Below are 18,530 nucleotides of genomic sequence, written 5' to 3'. Positions count from 1 at the left end.
AACTTGACCCGAAGGTAATAGAGCGCTTTACCCGAGCACCAGCTACGTTACACAAAGAGTAATACACGCACGGAGATGCCCGAGGGCTGAGGCTCTTATCTGCGCGGAGGACGCGCATCCCGGCCGCAGGTGTCCCCACCGTGAGAACCCTCCTCGGCGCAGAGGCCACCTTTATACCCGGGCTTGTTTTTCTACAGGGATGGATCCTTTAAATCGAAGAGTACTCACTCTTTACCTGCTTTTGGTCATCAGTGCCCTGTTAACATTTTTATGAAATTCGCTATTTGAAGGGTAAAAAGTTATGACAGTATGGTTTTTTTTGCTTCTTTTTTCCCCCCTTTCAACCCACACACGCTAGCGGCGGATGAGACCGTGTTATGCTGTATTCGTAGTTTCGGTGTAGAAAGCTAGTATAAAGTGTTTTCCGCCCACTCTAAACAATAAAGCACCTTTTTATGCCTTGTCTATTGTAAATATTTTCTAAGACAGATGTAGCCCTGTTATTGAGTTCTTCACTAAAATAAACCCTGATGCCCCATTTCTTTGCGCCTGCTTCTCTTTGTCCCGCTCTTCAGCCATTGATCTGTTGGGCAAAACGCGTTTAACCATCACTTCATCTCCGCTCCTACCTCTGCATGTTCCTCTCCGGTACCAGTCACTCCCTTTTATTTACTTGTGTGGCGCTCCCTTATTACCCCGTTATCAAAGCCAGCAAGAGGTCGAGATGGAGTAAAGTAAGAAGGAGTGTGCTGGGTAAAAGGAGTGTGCTGGAAGCCGGGGCTGGTGTCGAGACTAGTGAACCGACTCCGTGGATCTGCGATGACCTCATGGTCCCATGCTCGAATCTTGGTGGGTTCTGTGATCTGATTAAAATGATGACCTTTGAGTGAAAGTGTGCTTTACAAGTAGACGTTATGTAAGCCTAGTGGAGAGGGTCCCCACCCTAGCCTGCCCAGTCACTAGTACCCACTGTAGTGAGCCGTACACTGTGCGCCCGCTAGCTCCAAAGGCAAGACAGCTAACTCCTCTTTGTTTGCAGCTAACAACAAGGTTATGAAAGACGAGGTCCAATCTAAATAAAGCCCTTGATTGTAACATAACTGCAGAAGTCTTGTTTTAGGATCATAGAGAATAGATAGCTTCTGTTTTTTTTCCGCAGTGAGAGAATGCCTGTCGCCGTTCTGCATTGGTTTGGAAGGAGCTTTCAGTTTGTGCGAGAGGAGTGCGAATTGGTTTTGAGAAAGGACAGTTTTGAAATTCTTGAATTTCGCATGTTCGATAACAAAGGAGTCCTTGCTGCATCAGATTTTGGAGCCGATGGCTGGGCACTTTTATCAAATCGGTTACATACCCTCATTTACCCGTGTGTATAGGTTTGAATGTTACTCCAGTGCTTTTCATGAGCATGTATAGCTGGTATGGGCCTCTAGTCCATTGCCTTCTCTTCCTGAACAAAATGTCTCTGTTTGCTGTAAGGGGTGCCATAAATCATAAGGTCATAAGCATATAATGCCACTCAGTACCACATAATTACACACCACGTAATTACACTCTACTCAATGCAACATAAATACACTCCACATAATACCACTCAGCACCACATAATCACGTCACAATTGCACTCTATTCAATGCAACATAAATACACTCCACATTATACCATTCAGTGCCACATAATTACACACCACATAATTACACTCTACTCAATACAAAATAAATGCACTCCACATATTACCACTCAGTGTGACATAGTTACACGCCACATAATTACACTCTACTCAATGCAACATAAATACACTCCTCAAAATACCACTCAGTGTGACATACACACACCACATAATTACACTATACTCAATGTAACCTAAATACACTTAACATAATATCACCAAGTACCACATAATTACAAATCACATAATCACACTCTATTCAATGCAACATAAATACACTCCACATAATACCATTGTGGCACATAATACCACCGTGCCACATTGCACTCTACTCAATGCAACCTAAATACACTCCACAAAATACCACTCAGTGCAACTTAGTTACATGCCACATATTTACACTATACTCAATGCAACATAAATACACTCCACATATGACTCAGTACCACATAATTACTTGCCACATAATCACACTACTCAATGCAACATAAATACACTCCACATAATACCACTCAGTGCCACATAATTACATGCCACATAATTACACTCTACTCAATGCAACATAAATACACTCCTCAAAATACCACTCAGTGTGACACACACACCACATAATTACACTATACTCAATGCAACCTAAATACACTTAACATAATATCACCAAGTACCACATAATTACACATCACATAATTACACTCTATTCAATGCAACATAAATACACTCCACATATGACTCAGTACCACATAATTACACGCCACATAATTACATTCTACTCACTGCAACCTAGATACACTCCACATAATACCACTCAGTGCCACATAATTACATGCCACAGAATTACACTGTATTCAATGCAACGTAAATACACTCCACATACCACTCAGTAATACATAATTGCACGCCGATTAATTACTCTCTACTCAATGCAACTTAAATACCTTCCACAAATACCACTCAGTGCCACATAATAACACACCACATAATTGCACTGTACTCAATGCAAAATAAATACAAGCCACATACCATCAATCAACATAAATGCACTCCACACCATGACTCAATTTCACTAAGCATAATTTCACTCAACACCACAGTTCCAGGTCACACAATCAGCCGCGGCCCATGGAAGGAGTTCCGTGGGGCGGTAAGGCGGGGCGGGGGAGGAGAAGGGTGGGGGGTTCTAAAAACCGGAATATGGATAATTGCAGGTAAGTAAACAATTAAATAAATAAAATGAATTTCGTTGCGGGCGCTGCATCGCAAAATGCGATGCAGCGCGCGCTACGAAATTCGTTTTATTCATTTAATTGTTTACTTAACTGCAATTATCCATATTCCGGTTTTTAGAACCCCCCACCCTGCCCCTCCCCCGCCCCGCCTTACCGCCCCACGGAACTCCCTCCAGGGGCCGCGGCTGCACACAATTCAACTCCACACATTTCCAATACACACCACATAATTACACACCAAACAACATATTTTAACTCCACAATCCACAACGTACCTCCATTCCACACCACATAGTGGCACCACCTGAGCACCAAACATCACTCACCGCCACCATTTTGCATCAGCACACCACCTAAGCATCACCTAAACATCACTTAAGCATCACGTCAGTCTACCCTCGGAATCTGGCATCTGTTGATTCTCCCCTAGTGTCCGCTGCTCGTGTTCTAATTAAATTACTGTTTTCCAACCTCCACTCACCCGTTATTTATGTCCCGCTCCCCCATAACAAAAATAATTCTAACAAACAAGCATAAGAACAGACAGGAAGAAGTTGCCAGCAATGAAAGTACAAAACAACTAGAAGACATCGTTTATGTTAAAACCTTTTTTTAATCAGGTTGTTAAATTGTATATAATGTCGTCTTGGTTTGTATAAAGGTAACAAAAATGCTTAACACTTTTTATTATAACTTTTCAACATGATGCACAGCAGCCACAATGCTCTACAACATAGCCAAAAGTTCTGGCTAAACACATAAGGTCCCAAAGGCGAGACCTATTGGCTATGCCAATGCTTGTTTCATTTGTAGCACTCCATAAGAGTGTTTGCAGCCCTTCTCTCCTCCGATTCTCCCACACTTGCACCTGCACCCTCCTTCATTTTGTTGCTTGCCCCATACCCCTAAGCCCTCTCCGGCATTTTGTTGCTTGCCCCATCACTCCGATGCTCCTCATTTGATGTGCTGCTTGCCCTGTCCACCCATTGCATTGTGGTGCATATCGCACCATTCCTGGCAGAAAAAAGCCCTGATTCAACAAGCACTGGCAGCACCATAGCTCCTTTTTTTCTAACTTTGAGTCATGCTTCAAGGCAGTAATGCTGCTGTACAACATGGCTAAGAGACGTTGACAAAGCCAATATATCTCACATAGGCAAGGCCTATTTGGCTTTGCCAATGCTTGTTAAACTTGGTTACACTAGAACTTAGCTGAAAGTCAAGGTTGAAAATGTTTTTTTCACCCACAGCACAGCATGAAAACATCACCATGTTTGAATGTGTCTGTCATCATAATCTAATAAAGCACAGAAATTGTGAACTAAGAAACTCCGTATGCTCTGTGGAAACCTGGATTATAAGAGTTCTCACTTTAGCATTTAGCATAACACATATGGTGTAGTTCAATCATGCAAAGACTGTTGACGTGTGAAAAAATAAATACAGCTTAAACACTCTTCCATCAGACTAAAACTCAATTACAAATCTGTCAACCCCCATACATCGTCCATCTGCTACAAACAGCAGAAACGTTTTGAAAACACCAACACTCTTCTAGCAGCCTCACGGCCCAAACTCTCTTCCGATATCTGCCTGAATACACCAATAACCTTCGATCAGTCCCATTAAAGAAATGGTATTAGAGCACCAGAAGGACAAATAATAGATTATTGGATTGTTGAGAGCTCCATTGAAGAAAATGGAGAGGCTCTGGGTTTATAATGGCTGGCATAAGACTTCTGCTCCAACATTCCAATGTTTGTCTTTCTGTTTCTCCCTTTTTAAATTAGGACATTCTACCCTCAGTGGGTGGAATATTCTAATAGTCTTATACCCCTTCTGGCTCAGGCTATACCTGTTGTTAAAGGCCCTCACCTTCGTTATAGGCCCTCGCTGCCAGGGTCTTTAACAACCGGTATACCCCTTGGCAGTAGGCTCGAGGCTATAAGACTCTATTGTCCATACAAGGTAAGCAAGCATGCCTGTTTCAGTCCAATGTCAAAGTAAGCTTTCATCATCCTCAAAATCCAAACGTATCCACCAGCCGCAATACCCACGGTTACCCGTCATTCCTAATATACAAATACATGAATGCTCTTACAAAGGGCATGTGGAGAAGTGTGGCTCAATGGTTAGCGCAGCAGACCCTGATGCAGAGGTCCGGCCCGAGACCAGGGTTCAATTCCTGCTTTGGTGGGTCTTGGGCTTAATTTCCTCGGACCTGATATTTCTCGCCTTGGTGCCTATTCTAATCATGGGTCCAACTCTGGGCAATAGCTTGCTTAATCTCCACAACGGCCCCAACAGCGCAGGGGATGCCTGGCTTTACCTTGGGGGTGCCCAGGAGTGGACACTTCACAGAGAAAGCCAGGATGGGTTCCTCTGCGGTATAAGTACAGCGCTGGGACACCTCCGTTGGTAGGTAGCTGCGTGCTTTACAAATGCCAGATTATTATTATTATACAAATATTCTTACTTCTGTACTAGTATTACACAAAATGACTGACATCACAGTTAATACTCATATTTTCGATCATAATAAACAAAAACATATGACTTTCTATCACTTCTCATGTCCACCTCTTCTTAGTGAGCCCTACCAATCAAATGCTCATGTGTCAGTCCAAATACTCGAAGGCCATCCTGTCCATCCTAATCCTCGAAACATAGAACTGGACATCAGGTATAGAGAAACAAGCAGTTGTGGTTCTCTTTCACCAGTCATTCATCTTTAACAGTAACCAGCAATAAACTTTCTAAAGGCTGCTAGGTTTTGATTCATATTGTGACATCATTCAAAGGACCTCCCCTTTAACTGCATGTCTAAACAATGGCATGCGCTTCCAGAAATAAACAAGGCCTTAATATCTGCCTTAATAAAAACACTTTTGCAGCTGCAGCTATAAATATTTGCTCAGCAGAGACAATGTATACTTTGGAGTATGATGCTTACAGTGCTTAATATGAGCCGGTGGTTTCCGATGCTCGGCACTGGCACTTAACTGTCAACCCCAGCACCTATGACACCGGCACCTATGAAAGTGGCGCTCTTTATTTTATTTAAAAATGAGCAAAACAGCAGTTGTTTATAAATTCAATATACCTTAAAAATGGCTAATAACCGCCGTACAAACCATTCTAATTGCTTTGGGGGCCTGGAATAGTCTGAATTGTCACACTTGATGGCGTGTGATAGCTGTGTTTGTAGGGTCATTGGCAGCGCTGGCAGGGGCAATGAGTGGTGCAGGCTGAAGTGGCCCTGGCACTTTCTGCTTTCCACATCAAGCACTGCTTATGCACTGCTTCTCATCCACTGCACCAAAACAAAAACACGGTCACTGTTCCCAATATCTCAATTTTCACATATCTCAATTTATAATGTGACGATAGTCAGTATTTTTCAGGTGTTGTAAATAGCGCCTAATAGATCCCTATAACGGGGACTAACATGGATTTTGGTGTTTGCTGCTCCAAAATCCACAGTTCTCGGTAATTAGCATGTTTTTCACCAGTACATTTTGTCAGGTTTCACCTGCTGAAAGTGACCTGTGAACACATAATTGTGAAGGTGATGACCTCATTCAGTTTTCCCCCATAACACACAATCCCGACATGTGCGGTGGCAAAAGTCACCACACATATGGGAATTCACGGGGCCACTTTTCAATGAGGGCCTTAATGGGCGCTCACAAAATAGTTCTCGGTCACGGAGCCTTTCGCGGCACTGCCACTCAGCCAAGAAACGTTCGCCGTATTTTTCTTTCCTTTAAATGATTTTTTAATGTGTTTTTTTGTAACCTTTTCATGGAAATCAGTCGCATCATGCCTTTTGTAATATAGGATGTATATGCAGCGGCTTGCCATCGGTACATTGCAATGGTAAAAGAAGAAAGGGGGGGGGGGGACGGTAAAGGTACTATGCATGCATTTGATGAGCAGGCGTTAATCAATATATACGGTCAAACAGGCATAATCTACATTGGGCTTTGCATCATGTAACTGCTCCTGAGTTCCATTAGGGACATCCACGTGCACTGCAGACAGTTAGTGAAGGATTATAACCTAAGCATTCCAGAGAAACGAATGCAAATGGGAGGGATGGGGGATATGAAACCTCTCTCGTTAACAGAGCAAACAGGGGTGTTGGGGTGGAAATCAACGTCGGATTGGTGACACTGGCACTCGGGCAATGCCAAAGGGGCTGGTGTCCGAGCTCCAGCTGTGGGCTGCTTTTTTGAGCAGCCAGGGGGCCCGGTTTGGCAGTTTCTGCGTTGTTCTATGCCACCAGCGGGTACCTGAGTGGCCTTTCTGGAGACAGATGGGCGTCCATTACCCCCTTTTATCAACCGCAGAGGTGTCACTCCCTTTCTCTCGCTGGGCCGGCCATTAATGTATGCATATTGAGCGGGGGCAGGGGACTTGAGCAGAAGTGGCCTCACTTGTATTCAGGTGTGTTTCACCAGTGTAAACTAATCTGTGGATTTTTTCTTAACGGACCCCCCCCCCACTTTTTTATAAAATTTCGCCGAAGCAGTGTTTTGCAGAAAGGCAATATGCAAATGTGGGCCACTTTTCTTTTGTGTGTCCGGGCCGATTTTTAATCCCAATCCAACCCCGGTGGAATTATGGAACATAAGCTTCAACAAAGTAGAGGGGGTTCGGGCGTGATATCTGATGAGCGTTGAAAAAGAAATAGGGGACGATTGGCACAAGGGGCTGGGGGCGTCAGCGTTGATGGCTATAAAAAGTACACAGGCCACCCCTCCCTGGCAGCGTGGTAGGGGAGAGAACGGAGGGGGGGGCAAGGTTCTGGGCCATTGCAGGGTCAAGCCAGCGACACCGAGGACTAAGGGGGAGGCGAGGAGGGGGGGTGGTTATCAGCAGTCAGTTCTTTGAATTGGGTAAGCATGGTGTTCCATATATGTATGCTATAGGACCTTTTCCAAATAATCCGACCCTGTCCCAGTGTAGTAGAGTACACTCCGCCTCCCCCAACGGAAGGGTACCCTATGACATTGGGGAGGTGGCGGGGAATATTGGGCCCTCCAGTGAATGGCAAGGAGCCATTTGGCTAGCACAAGGGCAAGATTACCAAAGCGTGCTCGCACCTTATGTATCCTCCCCGAAGGGAAATACCCAGGGAGTGACCTCCCAGGAACTCAACATCTCGAGGTCTGTGACCGTGACCAGTGTGGTGTGTATTGCATGCCAATAGCTAGCTATACCAGGGAAGGACCCTAGCATGTGTTGGAGGTCAGCCGCGGGGGGCCTGGAATCTGGGTAAGGCGAGGCCGACCCCGGGGAACATGCGGGTCAGGCAAGATGGCGTCAGAAACATCCTGTGTAACATCAATTAATTAATGCTTTTAAACCGTGCATTTCGTGAGACAGCCTGGGGAGGACTCCAGAGCTTTGGACCACTCAGCGTCACGAAGGGGAGTTGTCAGATTCTCCTCCCAGACAAGACGAAGGCGAGTCAGGGGAATACCCGTGTGCTCTCTGATTGCCTTGTAAAGCCAAGTGACTAGGTGGCACCCTGCCCTCGTTATATGTAAGGTATGTATCACTGCGTGGGTAGGAGATTCTTCATCTACTCTGCGTCATAGAGACCAACTTGTCAGGCTAGCCACTCAAGTAGGCGGCCTGGATTATCATATGAGGTGTGAAGTCGGGCAGTGTATTCTGCAAAGTTGTAGCAATGGAGGTGTTCCACTAGAGCAACATGTTTTGCCCTAGCAGTGATCAGGGCCTGACGCCCCCTGTCATCCGAGGGGGCACAATTGTAAATGGCAGATAGTGGGCCCTCGGCTTCCCAAAGAGCCCCGGTCAGTTTTCAACAAACCCCTGCTAGATTTTGAATAACGTTCAAAACTGTAGTATCCTGGTTTGTTATGGTTCATGATGTGCCAGTGGAATGCTGCCTGAATGATGCAAGATGGATTGTTGAGAGTGGGAACTCACAGTTGGAGAAGGGCTGAGCGCCTGGCTGGCTGCTCCTGGGGCGGACAAAAAACATAATACATTGAAACCTGGGAGTTTAGCTTATCAAACGCAGGGTTGGATGGTATTGTGATGTAGCAGATGAACTGCAAACCTTAACCGTAGGGTGCACAAGACAACCAATGGAAGACCAGGCAAGAGGATGGACTATTAAACTAGAGATGCCCACTGAATGTAATTACTGTTGATTTGCTTGAGTGCCCCAACAACATTATTTTGGACTCAGATTTGTCTTTTCACAAAACTAAATTAAATATGTTGCTTCCATAGTACTAAAAGATTGCCCTCTATAATAAGGTATATAAGGTATGTAGTAAATTTATAATTGGTATTAGAAATTTGCACATTTTGCAGTGGAGCTACATGAGAAAAGCATTCGAGTCTCACCTGTCCTCGGTCAGCTTGAGAATGGTGTTGGCTCTTGAGGAGAAGACTATGAAGGACATTCGCAGCATTGGACTGGAAAAGAAGCAAAGAGGTTACACAACCACGCATGGCAGAACTAAGTAAAAACAACAATGCAAAAATGAACACAACGTTAAAGATTATTATTGGTGGTTTGGATACAAAACCTCAGAAGTTAATAATCAATCTTTTTCCTAATTGACAAGATTCCCACCTAATCAAAATCCAATAGTTTGACTAATACCCTATCAACAAAATAACAACAGAAAATCTATTGATGTAAAGTAATTCTTAAAATTATTATACACTGTTGTCACCAATGTGTGTGCCTTTTAATGCAGATAGGGCTGGTAACAGGAGTTATCAGACCACTGGAGTTACACGTCTGTAGCCACTCCGCAGACCTGGCCATTTGGCTTCTGCTAAAAGCTGGGTGCGAAATGAGAAGTAAGTAGGAGAATTGATACAGGATTAATTGATTCCATAGTATTTACTAATTTCTAAGGCAGACTATCAGGGTTATAATCATAATAGCCTGGTAACGTTGCCCCCTCTGCCCCTGGAGTAACTCCGGGGAGGGGCCTGACAGGATTGAGTTACTAATTGACTCACTGGGTCATTGTTTAACGAGTATGTGCCTTGATTTTTTACTTTTAGTTAGACACCCTTTGAAACCTATTAAGGCCCTTCTCAATCTTTCCTCTGTAATGTCGTTTGATGTGTGCCTTGGCATGCTAGTTATGTCATACTTCTCCATTAATAAATACTTATTTCTAAAGATTTAACCTTTGTATAATTTGTTAGCGTAGGTAGAAAACAAAATACATTCTCTTGCTTATGAGTAAGCGCTCCGTGCATTAAGGCAGTGGTTGCCATTCAACTGCCCACAGCAAGACAAAGATTGATTGAGGGCTTAGAGGATCATCAATACTCCTGGCAAGATACATTGAGGCCACAAGGCTTTCAAGCACCAGCCCATTTCAACAGCACCTATCGCTCTGACTGGCATTCAACAAGATCAACCAGTCGCGGCTGATGCCTGGAAGCAGCAGTGGGGCAGGGGGTTTTCGTCCAAAAAAATAACACTTTCCTCCTGCTGCCGCCTCTTCTGCGTCCTCTTCCTAGCTTCTTGTTAAAAACAGGAAGCAGGAAGCACCAGGGCTCCCACGCTCCCTGCAGCCAATCACACCGCTGAACTGCAGCGTTGTGATTGGTCTGAGCGCTGTGAAACAGCGCTCAGGCGGGGGCTGTAGGGGTGGGCATGTTCTCCACTCAGGCTGTAATGCAGCCTGCTTGGAGAAGGGGGAAAGTACCTGAGAGGGCCGACCAAACTGTCATTGTTCACTTAGGAGGGTTGTACCCTCCCCCCCTGCTCTGCAGCCCCACCACGCCCCCTCACAATTAATCAATCAATTAATCAGAACATTTGTAAAGCGCACTACTTACCAGTGAGGGTCTCAAGGCGCTGGGATGGGGGGGGGGGATGCTGCTACTGCTCGAATAGCCAGGTCTTGAGGAGTCTTCTGAAGGTTAGGAGGTCCTGGGTCTGCCATAGGGGGTTGGGGAGGGTGTTCCAGGTCTTGGCGGCGAGGCGGGAGAACCATCTGCCACCGGAGGTTGCTCTTCGGATGCGGGGGACTGTGGCGAGGGCGAGGTCGGCGGAGCGGAGCTGGCGGTTGGGGGTGTAGAAGCTGAGTCATCTGTAGAGGTATGCTGGTCCGGTTTTATGGAGTGCCTTGTGTGCGTGGGTGAGGAGCTTGAAGGTGGTCCTCTTGTTGACGGTGCAGGTCTCTCAGGTGGGGTGTGATGTGGCTGCAGCGAGGGATGTCGAGGATCAGGCGTGCGGAGGCGTTTTGAATGCGTTGGAGTTGTTTCAGGAGTTTGGCCGAGGCTCCTGCGTAGAGGGCGTTTCCGTAGTCCAACCTGCTGCTGACGAGGGCCTGGGTGACCGTTCTTCTTGTTTCTGTGGGGATCCACCTGTAGATCTTGCGGAGCATGCGGAGGGTGTTGAAGCAGGAGGACGAGACGGCGTTGACCTGTTTTGTCATGGAGAGGGTAGAGTCGAGGATAAGCCCTAGGTTGCGTGCGTGGTCGGTGGGTGTTGGAGCTGTTCCCAGTGCGGTCGGTCATCAGGTGTCGTCCCAGGCCGAGGGGGGTCACACAAGCTGCCACAGAAGGAGGGCAAAATAAAATGATAATAACATAACGTTATTATCATTTTATTTTTTCCTTTCTTTTGCAGCTTTATGGCAGTGGGGTGACACTCCTTCACCTTAGCGGAGGAGCCGCCACTGAGATCAACTTCGGGAGTGACAGGTCTTATGATCAATACTGTAAACCTATGAATTGATATAACAATTGGGAACATACACAGATCTAACTTCCTATATGAACGATTGCAGAGGATGGCCCACATCAGGCAGATCATGTGGACTAGAGAGGGGAACTAGATGCAAGTCACACAAGTCTAATGCCCCACCTAATGCCAGGTGTGGAAAATAATCCACTCTTTTAAACTTAGGTGATTGAAACCCACTGCACAAGGACACTCACTGGCATTCACAATAATATCAGTAAAAATGTATGCTATATTGTAGGACTTACAGAAACCTGGTTCAGAAACGAGAAATTGTCCCCAAATCACTTTAAAATTGTACAGAACAAGCATTGGCATAAACAACAAGTCTTGCATTATTGTGCTGCACACTGTATTCTCACACACATACAGCCAACCATGCACTCACATGAGTACTTTTCCTCTGGCGTACTTGGAAAAGGAGCAGGAAAAAAGAAAACATGTCTACCAGTTCTGGTGCAATGGAACATAGGCACAACCAAAAAATGTATTCTGAGAGGATCCGAGCATACAAAAGGGCCTATAGGGATGAAACCGACAGTCGAGACACTTGTGTACCATGCAAAGTGTCTTCAACTAGATCCATTCATTCATTGCTAACCTGTGGAGGAAGTCCAACTAGGATTTAACAGAAGAATGACAAAATTACTTAAGTGAGTGACCTTGCAGCTGCAGTTTGAACAACTAATGCATCAGTTATTTAGGTAAGTTAAGCAAACTGCATGCTTATAATCCAAACATGCTGACCAACTGTTTCCCTTCAACTCAGAAGTAAGAAAGAATTTTCTTTACACTCTATAATAGGGAGCAAAATGTAACAGCAATCTTGTAGATATGTGGGCATAAGGTAGGATGACCACCGAATAGTAGCACCAACGTTTTTGGGCATAAAAATTGGAACCCTTCCTTTTAAGGGCCTCGAGGATTCATAAATAAGCAAATCACGTACCCTAAAGAAATATTGCAAGGGGCAACTTAACCTGTAAATGTAATCTGCTACTATTAGCTGTGGGATATTGTATGGCCATTCGATCACCATCAGGCTTTAAGGCCAACTGGAAAGTATGAGACTTTTCAGCATCAAAAAGGTTAAGCCCCCAGGTTTTGCCATGTCATTCACAGTGCAAAGAGAGGGGGCTATTGTTTTTGCACAACATTTAATAGTCATTAAAGCAAACATTTTAAAAGCACACATTTTAACTTTAGCATGACAATAAATAAACATAGCATCTAGAGAGACCATCAAACATTTTACGAAGACTCAAAGTATATATTAACATGAACCTTGAATCTCCCTCTCAAGATATTAAACATTTTCCAGTGCCAGATCAAGAAAAGGAGCATATATATTAAATATAGTTCATTGCATTTGTCAAAGATTTTACAATCTAAATCCAGATAGTTTAAACTATAAATCCCCTTTATATGTTGTTTGCCCTAGAGTTTACAATGTAAAAGCAATTCCTGCTGCAGTTGTCAAAGAGTTCACAAAGTAAAACCCCTTACTACTGAAGTTGTTAAAGAGTTCACATTGTAAAAACGTTTAATATTTTATTAAACTCAACACTTCCCTTCTTCATTTGTCCGAGAGTTCGCAATAGAAAACCCGCTCCTATTGCAAGTGCCAGAAGGTCCACAATATAAAACTCTTTTCTTTGGTGTTTGGCAAGGTGTTAACAAGACAAACTCCCTAGAGAAATCTTATCCAGGGTGTCACACAGCAGTCAGACACATTGTAAATGGACAAACATAACATAAAAAACTTGCAGGCCTAATCGCTGCAATGTATGAAACGTATACATTTTATGGATGCTGCTCCATAGGAAAGCGCAGGAGGTACGTCGCTGTCGTCTTACTTGCGTCAAGGATACCATGCCAGTAATTCACCTATTTCTTTACCATGCTGTAATGGTACAGCCAGGATTTCAGCCGAGTAAATAACTATGTGAATTACCAGCATGGTACTCTTGACATGTAGAGCACATTTAGTGACTCTAACTAACTCCATACGGGGTACGATTTCTCTTGATGCAAGCCCAAGGATCCTGAGAGACAGTTTACATTAGGGCTGAAACAAATAGACAAAACAGAGTAAGGAAGATTAAGGACCCTACAGCATGCAAGTAAAAATAACCTTTTTTTAACCATACCTACGACACCAATAATAAAAGGATAGGGTGTTACTAAGGTATTTGTATGTACTTAGACCTCATCAGGAAATATCTTTAAGTGCTCCCTGGAATATAGTTGAGCCCATCCTGTTTTATAGGAATCAGGATGAGACCGGAAGATGAGGCATGCCACTAGTAGAGTAGGTTTGGGTCTTAAAAGAAACAAATAAGGATTCCTGATACAGAGTTTTTCAACACTCATGCTTGGTCTGGAGATAGATAGGGCTAAAGGATAACTGTGTAAGTAGTATGCCTAGAGAGACCCGTCAAATACTTTGGCGACACCCAAAATATACATTGAGATGGACATAAATTCTTCTTTTGGAGATGCCAAGCGTTTACAGTGGATAGACCAACAAAGGTATACATGTACTAAATATCTCCTTACTGCAGGTGTTAGGGAGTGGCCAATGTACAATCAATTCTATTGTATTTGTCAAATAATTCAAAATGTAAAGTCTCGTCCTTTGATGTTTGCCATTGAGGTCACAAAGAAAAACCACTTCCAACTGCATTTATCAGGGTTCACAGAGTCAAACCCTTTCCTACTGCATTGGTCTGAGAGCTCACAATGTAATGTCCCTGCCTCCGATAAGGATGTCGTTTTGTAAAACCCCTTACCATTGTATTCGTCAGAGGGTTCACAGTGTAAAGCCATTTTGGTTCTTTCCAAGCGTTCATTGTAAACCCCATCCTGTAATATTTGTCAAGAGAATTTTACAGAGAGAAACATCTTCCTATTTTGTTGTAGTTGATCTGTATTGTATTGTATTGGGTCTGAGTCAGCAATGTCCCTATCAGTTCTGAGCAATTGACCGACTTAGGCAGACAAACACAACAAATTTTCAACCAAGTGCTTATAGAGAAGAAAATCAACATCTGAGCATGATACCGACCCCCTCTTCAGCTCTTTTTCTGCTGATCATGTATACCCTCCTTGAAATTTGCACAGTCAAGCCAGGCGCAAATACCAACAGGATTATCAGAAGAGGTATCCAAATTCCTTGCCTACTGAGATTATCGGTGTGGATCCATTTTTGAAAATACTTATCTACAGGCTTTGACGCAATGTAATAATTCATCCATGTAGGACTTTTGGCTTTAAAAAATATTATTCACAATAAATAATGAAGGCATACTGCCTTTGCCATACCTTCTCACAATAAACAGATCAGATCTATGCCTCGGACATACTTTCCCCAAAAGAATCAGACCTACAGGCTTGATCATTGGCTTGTCACCGTAACCAGCTTAGGCCCAATGTATTGAGAATAATATGTGCAATACATGTACTATTTTTCAGGGGAAATACACAACATGTACTCAATCAAATCCAGTAAAGAGGAAGATAAACATGTTGGCAGAGCCACAGCCCTCTGTCAGTAGTGGTTCTTAAAGCTCTTTTTCTTTTGATTGCATAAGGTCTGGTGACTCTTAAATTATTAAGCCTGGTCTAAAAACAGGAACAGGGAGAAGGGCTGCTGATGGTATCTTAAGATGAGTTGCCTTGCAGGGACACTAGATGATTAACAACATACAAATGCCTCACATGCATAGCCATAATATGCATATAACGTTGTTAGTTGAATCATCGAATGCATTACTCCAAAAATAAATCCTATCTGCAGGAGATTCTCGGCAGACACTGCATCTCTTGACAATGTCCCTGAAAACATTTCTCGGAATTGGTGCTTAATTTGTGACAGTGCTTGCAGGTGGTATCTAACCATATGTTTTTGGCATACCCTCTTTCTAAGTTTCATACATAAGACTAAACCGTTGAACATGGTCATACCGTTCTCCTATTACCTTCCACTTTCATACTTCCCACCAAATTGCAATTACCAGCACACTCAACCCATCTGCTTGACACAACTAAAACACAGGACATAAAACATATTACCAGTAAACATGACATAAGCCACAGAGAACTGATTAGAAAACATCTATCATCATATATCATAGGACACTGGCTAAATTTAATTCCCACAGTAAACCACATTGACAAAGCCACTTAGTTTGCCCTTTTGCAGAGAATACGATTTCTCAATTTCAGTAATGCATACAAAATAGGTGCGCCTTGCGGAGAAGTGGTGTAGGCTGCACTCACATTGTAATAGTGTAAACGTCACACACACATGCATGTAAAAGGTACACTATAAAGTGGAAAGAGGCCTGCAATTATATTAGAATACCAAAAGGCAGGGTGTTGTAATGTGTGTTATCTTACTGCCTGAATGTAACTGCTTCTGTGCAAGGTTTTCTATTTATGACCATCTAGCAGCACTAATAGAATAAAGGTTCTCTGTAAAAGTTTCAAATTAGGCCGTAGAAGCACAAGTGGTGGTTTAAACATTGGTGGATGGCCCAACCAGGATAACCGAGGTCCAATCATCTAGCAGAGGGCCAGCTGCATATTACCCCTCTGCTTAGCGGGATCTCACTACCTTCTGCACATCTCCCTGAACCATAGAAAACCAGAGGGCGAAGCAGAATGAAAAGTGGGCGCCATGCATTCTTGAAATGAGGGGTGAAAAGGTCCCGATCCCTTACTGGCCGTATATTGAGAAAAAGAAACATTTCCGTTCACACAATGTAAAAGAGCACTTTGGCAACGGCATTACGCCCGATATTAGACAAATAACAAGAAAACTTTATTGACCAAGACAAACTCATCGATTATATACCCTAAAATACACCCTGAGGAAGCCCCAGGCCAGATGGCCGTGTAAAGGGGTGAAACACGTGTTGGCTGTTTTCTCACTCACTCTCAAGGATAGAGTGACAACACCTTTATAAACACCTAACAATATGAACCATTGTTTGATTGGAATTTTTCCCTAAAGAGTACGAGATACGAATCTTGCCCTGACAACCTTGTTGAGTCATGTATTCTTGGCATTTTTTTTTAGTTCTTGTGACAAAGAACTCCCAAAGCAAAAATCTATTTTACTTAAACAACATAGAAATGGCTCTGAGGTGTAGGGAGTTTTCTCCCTTTGTTTGTGGAGACCATGCTAAATTTCCCTGCTTGTGTTGCATGACAGACCTGGGCAGGGATGATGAGTGATGTTCGCATGTCCTAATGAGGATGGGTGACCGTCACTGTAATATGGCGACCCACTGGCAGATGAGCCGCCAGTCCAAACAATAAAATGGGGTGAGAGGGGCAGTTTTCAGAGAACTCAGTGCATTCTTCCTGCGAAATAGTATGTCAAACAAGAAATGCAGCTTACTTTGCCTTGACTATGCTATGCAGCCCATTAGTATCCCTAAGTTTCCCTGGAAAAAAGAATATGTGATGTTGCTCATTATTTGGAAGAGCTGCGAAGCCTCACAAAAAAAAAATCTTGCGTAATGCTACATCATTTGGTTTGCTTGTTTATGAGAATGAACGCCCACATCAATTGTCTGATGTGTCAGGATGGGTCAGTAGGTGAATAGTATCAGAATGAAAAGACGTGAGCGTTAGCCCCTTTAACTCTCTATCGACTTATCTTGCTCATTTACTATATCTGTGGATTTGCAATCCTTAAACAACACTAGCCATAGTGCATCTGATAGGACATGCGGTCAAGGAGTTCTGAATGTGAAGCCAGACAAGGCTTAGCCACCAGAAACCATGAGGTCCCCACCACTTAATGGGACGCGGGTGTGGCTGGGCTGCAGCACCACCAATTTAAGACTGCGCTACCATCCCGCTTACCTGTAAATGAGCACTTAATTTCTACAATTGCTCATGTCTGTGTTGTGATTTTTTTTTAACTCTTTTTCCAGCGTGAATTGTAGATTTAATGGGAGTCACCGTGACAAGGCACAAAGAGAGGTGGTGAAGGAAGCATACGGACGGATAGCTACAAGGGGCACATGAATAAGGAGACAATTCGAGTGCTATAAAGGTGCACTTCGGAAAGCAGAGGCAGATTAAAAGAGGGATGGGACAAGAATGTGGAGAGGGCAAGGGTACCAGGATGCCATAGAGCAGTGGCAAGGAGGTGCAGGGGTTACAAGTAGAAGTACACAGACATGAAGGCACAAAGTCTGAGAAATCAGGGAGGAACATGGGGCACAGCTGTGTAGATTGGCATGGATGCACAGTGAGTAAAGAGGCAGGATTCAACATGGGGCACAGCGGTGTAGGGTGGCATGGACGATTCAACATGTGGCACAGCGGTGTAGGGTGGCATGGACGCACAGTGAGTAAAGAGGCAGGATTCAACATGGGACACAGCGGTGTAGGGTGGCATGGACGATTCAACATGTGGCACAGCGGTGTAGGGTGGCATGGACGCACAGTGAGTAAAGAGGCAGGATTCAACATGGGACACAGCGGTGCAGGGTGGCGTGGACACACAGTGAGTAAAGAAGGAGGATTCAACATGGGACACAGCGGTGCAGGGTGGCATGGACGCACAGTGAGAAAAGAGGCAGGATTCAAGGGGTCACAGTGGTGTCGGGTGGCATGGACGCACAGTGAGTAAAGAGGCAGGATTCAACATGGGTCACAGCGGTGTAGGGTGGCATGGACGATTCAACATGTGGCACAGCGGTGTAGGGTGGCATGGACGCACAGTGAGTAAAGAGGCAGGATTCAACATGGGACACAGCGGTGCAGGGTGGCGTGGACACACAGTGAGTAAAGAAGGAGGATTCAACATGGGACACAGCGGTGCAGGGTGGCATGGACGCACAGTGAGTAAAGAGGC

General features: G+C 44.1%; 1 protein-coding gene across 1 annotated transcript in view; it reads right to left on the bottom strand.

Annotated features, from left to right (window-relative positions):
• Positions 1 to 18,530, bottom strand: part of ANTXRL (ANTXR like) — a 333,449-nt gene that overhangs the window by 168,889 nt on the left and 146,030 nt on the right. The window contains exon 3 of the mRNA XM_085608779.1: positions 9,280 to 9,351. Within this exon, the coding sequence (XP_085464905.1) occupies positions 9,280 to 9,351 (72 nt within the window). The remainder of the gene's footprint in view (positions 1 to 9,279; positions 9,352 to 18,530) is intronic.

The sequence above is a fragment of the Triturus cristatus genome, chromosome 1_2 (genome assembly GCF_964204655.1).
Source record: "Triturus cristatus chromosome 1_2, aTriCri1.1, whole genome shotgun sequence".
NCBI lineage: Eukaryota > Metazoa > Chordata > Amphibia > Caudata > Salamandridae > Triturus > Triturus cristatus.
Note: the sequence above shows the minus strand (reverse complement) of the source record. Positions and strands in the feature narration are given on the sequence as shown.